Source organism: Panthera uncia, chromosome D4, assembly GCF_023721935.1.
Source record: "Panthera uncia isolate 11264 chromosome D4, Puncia_PCG_1.0, whole genome shotgun sequence".
Classification (NCBI taxonomy): domain Eukaryota; kingdom Metazoa; phylum Chordata; class Mammalia; order Carnivora; family Felidae; genus Panthera; species Panthera uncia.
Genome location: NC_064807.1, coordinates 88,168,942 through 88,174,890, shown reverse-complemented (window position 1 = coordinate 88,174,890; position 5,949 = coordinate 88,168,942). Strand labels below are relative to the sequence as shown.

Here is a 5,949-nt window from a genome sequence, read left to right as displayed (position 1 = left end):
GGTCTCGCGGCCCGGCCGGCCGGCCGCGCGCCCGCGAGCCGTTCATGGTGCAGCGCATGTGGGCCGAGGCGGCCGGGCCTGCGGGCGGCGCCGAGCCGCTGTTTCCGGGCTCCCGGCGGAGTCGCAGCGTGTGGGACGCAGTGCGCCTGGAGGTGGGCGGCCCCGACAGCTGCCCGGTGGTGCTGCACAGCTTCACGCAGCTCGACCCGGACCTGCCGCGCCTGGAGGTGGGTGAGCGGGCCGGGGAGGGGCCTTCCGCACAAAACCCGGGGCGGCGAGGGGGGCGTGGGGGCTGCCGCACAAAAGGTCCAACGCTTTGGGGGCCAGAGCCGAGACTTCGTGGTTCCCCCCTCCCCCCACCGCCACCGTCTGTCCCGGGACCTGGCCCCACCGAGCTTCTAGGTGTGCCAGTCCCGCGCCCCCTGCAGCCCAGGTAGATCTGTTCCCGCGCGCTGTCACTGTTTACGTCTGTGAACTTCTGACAGCAGGGGCTGGGCCTGCACCGGCGGTTAGGCTCGGCGGTGCAGGAGGTGAACCAGTGGTTGGGATGACAGAGTCCTCCCAGGCAGTTGGGACCACAAGGGCCTTCCAGACAACACCCCTTGGGGGCAGACAGGGATCCGATGTTCAGAGCTGCCCCGAGAAGCAGGGTGGAGGGCAGACAGGCAGGCCTCCCGCCTGTGCCTCTAGGTGTCCAGGCAGGGCGGTTGGGAGAAGGGCCTTTCAGGCCGAAGGGGTGACTCGTTTCTGGGTGACGAGAAAATATGCCGACACCCTGAATTCATAAGGATTTAGGAGGGCCCAGAGAAGGGGCATGTGCCTGCCACAAAGGGGGCTGGGGATACCTAGGTGAGGGCTGGGTTCCTCGTTTCCGGTGTGCTCTGGGCAGTGAGGCTCAGTGGCTCGTGGGGTCTCCACCTCCCACCTGACTGTGCACCTGACTCTGCAGCAGAGTCTGGCACAATCCAGGGATGGGCCCCCTCGCCCCGTTCTGCCTGAGTGTGGGGCCTGGACAGAGGCTGTCCCCGGGTCCCGGGGCTCAGGGCACATCTAGGCCAAGCCAGAGCCTTAAGAGTGAAGTTTGAGCCCCCGGCTGGTTAGAGCCCCTCCCCCTTGGTGCCCCCTCCCCTTCCATCATTTAGGGCCCCGGTACCTTGTAATTGCTGGAGATTGCCAGCCTGGATCTTGTGCCTCTGCATCCCCAGTGCCTAGACGGGGCCTAGATAGGTATTTGCCCGAGGATAAAGCATGTCTCCGTGCCCCGCATGGGGGAAAGACGGGGCGGGGAGCTCGCTGAGGGGACTGTGGGTCTGGGAGACTCCTCCTGAGCTTGGCGGATGGCGGGGCCAGGCGAGTCCTCCAGCCCTCATCCCCCCACAGCTCCGGTCTTTGGCTGCTGGAGCAGCCCCCCAGGGAGGGTGGGGGTGGGAGGCCTGACACCAGCCCAGTGCTCATCTGACTTTCATTATGTCTGGCAGTGGCTCCGGCTTTGTGTGCTGGGAGGGTCCGGCGTGCGTGCGCACAGGGGCCGGGCAGGTTCCTGGCCTGGGTGGGGCGGGCCTTTGTGGCTTCTATGCCTCCCTCCCTGTCCATCTGCATCCTGGAGGGTCGAGGAACCGAGGGAGAGGCAGATCTGAGCCCTTACCCCTGCCCAGGGGTCTGCCTTCCCTCCATCTCCCTGCTTCCCCTCCCCCTTTCTGTCTCCCTCTTTAGCTGCTACTCTCCCTCACCCGGCCTCAGCGCTGAGATCCAGGCCATGGCCGCTGTTTAGAAATCAAAGGGGAAGCTTCTGGCTGGGGCAGGAAAACCAGGGTCCTGGCAGAAGAGGAGGCCACTGCCGGAAACCAAACACAATGACCATTTACCATGGGCCGAAGGGAGGGGGGCCAGGGAAGTCCCTGTCCCTCCTGCCAACACAGTGCCCCCCCCCCCCACCATCCTGGGGCTGGTTTCCTGGTCTCTGTAGCAAGCCAGAGCTGAAGCGGCCCTGCTCATGGCCCTGTCCTGTCTGGAAACCACCAGGCAGTTTCTGCTTGCCCCCCCCCCACCCCCCCCCCCCAACCCCCATTTCCCCACCACGCCTCCACCCAGGCCCTCCCTCTCTGGGCTGCCAGATGTCCTTGCACATCTGGGCATCCACTCGTCATCGTGATCGAGAAAGCCAAGTCACTGCTGACCCAGCTTGGCCTGAGGAGTTCTGTGCTTTCTGGAGGTCACCTGGCCCAGGCCCTCGTCTCTGGGCCGGCCACTACATTGGCCAGGCAGGGAGGAGTTCTCAGGGTGCAGCACGTACTGGCTGCAGGCACCACCCCTCTCTCCAGCTGGCTTTGACCAACCCTGCAGAGTAATAGCCAGCCCCACTTTATAGCAGATAAAGGGAGGCAGAGAAATGAGGTCCCTGATTTTCACGTACACCCAGCCGAGGACGCACAGGCAGGATTTGAATATGGGCTGTTGGTTATTGGGGGCCTGCTGTATTTGAGAGCCCACCGCAAGGATCAGAGAAGGATAGGGCAGAGCTCACTGCCGAGGCAATTATAAGTTCATGGGGAGGGCAGTGGAGCTGTCAGGGGAACAGAACCACGTCCAGGCAGCTCAGAAGCCCCCGGGCAAGTGAGGGGTAGCAATGCTTCTAGACCAGAGAAGGCAAAAGTCCTTTGGGCCAGAGGACACTGGGGAGGGCTTTTAGGAAGGAGCGAGCCCACAGCTGGACCCCAAAGGTTTAAAGTCATAGCTCATATGAGCCAGCCAGCGCTTTGTGGGAGGCCCTGTGCTAAGTAACACACAGGCAGCATTTCTCTTTGCTGCCAGGATCATCGATTGCCCATTTCACAGATGAAACAACTGAGGCCCTAGAAGTTAGACTGCACAAACGCCCCAAGTTAGTGAGTGGCAGAGATGGGATTCTGACCCACACCATGTGACGGTAAGGCCTGAGCACACTCTGGATGGAACGGAATGAGGAGGGCTTCTCTGTTCTTCTGGTAGAAATAAATAGGAGAGTCTCCCCACCCCCAGTCTCCTGCCTCCTTCCCGGTTGTCTGGTCTCCTGATCAGCTTTGTGCAGCTCTTCAGTTTCACCCCCAGGGCTCATTTGCCTTTGACACCGGAGGCCCTAGAGGCATAGCCTTGGGTGAGAGGGAGTCTCTATCTGCACACTGCAATCTTTGAGGAGGGCTCCTTAGCTAACTCGGAGGGAGCAGGCTCCAGGCTGCAGGCCAAATCAAGTTCAGGAGGGGACTGACTGCCACCTGCTGGGCCCCCGTGAACCCCAGGAGAGGAGGAAGGGGGGCCGCAGGCTGGCTGGTACCGGGTCGTCGTGCCTTCTGCCAAGCTGCCTCCCTGGGGCAGCCGAGGTGAGACTGCTCACAGGCGGGGCTCCGGTCCGTCCTCAACCTAGAAGTCGGACGTGTGTTTCTAGGCCCAGCCTTCACGGCTGCTAGAAGGGGTTGGAGTAATCCCACGCTGGCCCCAGGCAGTCGAGGACTGGCTCCCGGGGCTGCTGACCGGCCACCCGGATAGCTCCCATGGCTCAGTACCATGCTGTGGCCACCCTGTCCCGGGCTCGGGCTTCTGGCCTCCCGGGCTCCGAGACGCCGTGTTCCTGGACACACAGCTGTAGCGAAGCGACTCCCCACTCTGCTTCTCAGGGGATGGGAGTAGAAATATGCAGCCTCGGGCAGGAGAAGCAGAACTTTGAGCTGTCCCGGGCCTGCATCCCCTGGCTGGGAGCGAGCAGATGAATGGCTGGGAGACTGCTTGGTGAGCGGGGCCGGGACATAAGGCTCAAGGGCCCGCGTTTGGGGAGCTCTCGGGCGTGGGTGTTGCCTCGGCATTTCCCTCTCCGCCCTGGGGAACTGTTGGTTGGCCAGTCACACCTGGAGGCAGAATGTCCTTTTGAACCGGGGGACAGCGTCGTGCGTGCTGGTCCAGAGCTGGGTCTCTAGGGAAGAGAGCTGTGGGGCAGTGCCAGCTTGACCCCTCGAAACCCTAGACCTGCTCCCCATCCCTGAGCCTTGGTTGCCCATCTGGAAAATGGACCTGATACCGGTTCCTCTCCTAGGGTTCAGGTGGAGACTGCGAGAGGCGGCCTGGTAAGCGGTCCCCACGGTGCCCGATGCAGTGTCAGAGCCAGGCAGGTCATGACTGCCACGGTCGTGTGGTCTGACAAGGTGCCAGGGGAGTGCCCGGGCCCTGGACTGGGCCGCACGGCTGTCTGATGCAGCTGGCGTGGTGCTTCTCAGGCCTGGGTCCTGGAGCTGACCTCAGGGCCCCGCGGCAGGAGCCCCAACCAACCACCCGCTCCGTGGAAAGGTGTGGGCGCCGGGCCCCGCCATCCCCGACGGGCTGTGCCCTCTAAAGAAGGCCTTCCCCTCTCTGGACTCTGCTCTGAGGCTGTGACTGCAGCAGCCACAGTGGATCAGGGTGGCGGCCAGGCCCGGCCAGGAGGGTCATAGGCCAAGGTTGAAATCCCTGCCCCGGCCGGCCGCCGCGTCCTGGCTGCTGACCTGAGTGAGTTCCCTGCCCAGCTCTTCCCTCACGCGTCAGGTGAGGCGTTGCGGGGTCTAAACGTGAGGAGTGTGTGCGAAGGCCGGCACCCAGCAAGTGCCCGCAGACATTGGGCGCTGTGGTTGGTGGTGTTGCTCTTGGACTGGACCTTCAGCCGGCCCTGCCCTGCACCCCCTTCGGGACCAGGCCACCCTCCTCCTGAGCTGTCACCAGTTACACTCCCTCAAAGGCCTGGTCTGTGGTGGCCTGCTGACCTGACAATCAGGAGCTGGACCCGGATGGACAGAAGGATGGGTGGGCAGGGCCAGCCTGGGGGCGCCCTCACCCCTCCCCGCTCAAGGCACATTTCCTCCTCCTAAAAATTTTTTTTATTTTTTTTATTTATTTTCGAGAGAGAGGGAGACAGAGCATGAGTAGGGGAGGGGCAGAGAGAGAGACGGAAACGCAGAATCCGAAGCAGGCTCCAGGCTCTGAGCTCTCAGCACAGAGCCCGACGCAGGGCTCAAACCCACGAACCGGGAGATCATGACCTAAGCCGAAGTCCGATGCTTAACCGACTGAGCGCCACCCAGGCGCCCCAAACTTCCTCCTCCTTAAATGCTGATGAGTAACTTGGACTCAGGCTGATGGCAAGGGTTCTTGGGGACAGCCTCTTTGGGGGCTCCACGAGGCTGGTCCCCAAGCTCCCCGGTTGCCCTGGCAACCAGGCACCTTGCATGGTCCCCAGCAAAGGTCCCCTTGCCTCTACGGCTGCAGTGGGGGGGGGGGGGGGGGGAGTGTGGCTCGCCCCTGTCCAGGGCTGACCTCTTGTCCCCCACTCGGTCCCGTCTGTGCCCTCAGACTCAGGGTGCAGGACACCCACCCAGAGCTTGAAGGCAGGGCCCTGCCGCACACAGCGGCCTTTTTCTTCTCCCCCAGTTTTTAGAGCTTATGGTCTAAGAGATGAACCAGGACTTGGACTTGAGAAGTCCGTTTCTTTTCAGCCCAGATCCTCAGTTTCCACTCTGAATGGGTGTGGGGTGCCGCGTTTAAACTGTCCCAGGAGCCTCGGATCCCAGGAGGGCTGATCAGGCCCTCTGATCTGTCTCCCGCTGTGGTTCCTGCATTTGAGCAAAACGCAAAAAGTCCGAAGGCTGCAGGGCTGGCTCGGGCAGTTTTAGGACACCTGCCCTCTCCGTACTGGCTCTCCTCCAGGTTTCCCTAGGTGCCCTCAGGGTTTTCCCGCTAAATGTCTGTCGGCAGCTCCTGGGGGCTCTGGTTGTTGGGTACTGCCCAGTAGCAACAGAGCCCTGTCCCCCTTTCCTGGGCACCACCTGTCTCCACTTCCTGGGCACCACCTGTCCCACTTCCTGGGCACCACCTGTCCCCCCTTCCTGGGCGCCACCTGTCCCCCCTTCCTGGGCGCCACCTGTCCCCCCTTCCGGGGCGCCACCTGTCCCC

The 5,949-nt window shown here is 62.8% G+C and overlaps 1 protein-coding gene across 7 annotated transcripts in view; it reads left to right on the top strand.

Annotated features, from left to right (window-relative positions):
• Window positions 1-5,949, top strand: part of RALGDS (ral guanine nucleotide dissociation stimulator) — a 46,509-nt gene that overhangs the window by 15,773 nt on the left and 24,787 nt on the right. For 4 of the 7 annotated variants that reach the window (XM_049630710.1, XM_049630686.1, XM_049630675.1 and 1 more), the window contains exon 1: window positions 7-227. The exons of the other annotated variants lie outside the window; for them this stretch is intronic. In XM_049630710.1, the coding sequence (XP_049486667.1) occupies window positions 45-227 (183 nt within the window). In that variant the 5' untranslated portion in view covers window positions 7-44. Of the gene's footprint in view, window positions 1-6; window positions 228-5,949 lie in introns of those variants that run through there. 7 annotated transcript variants of the gene reach the window in all.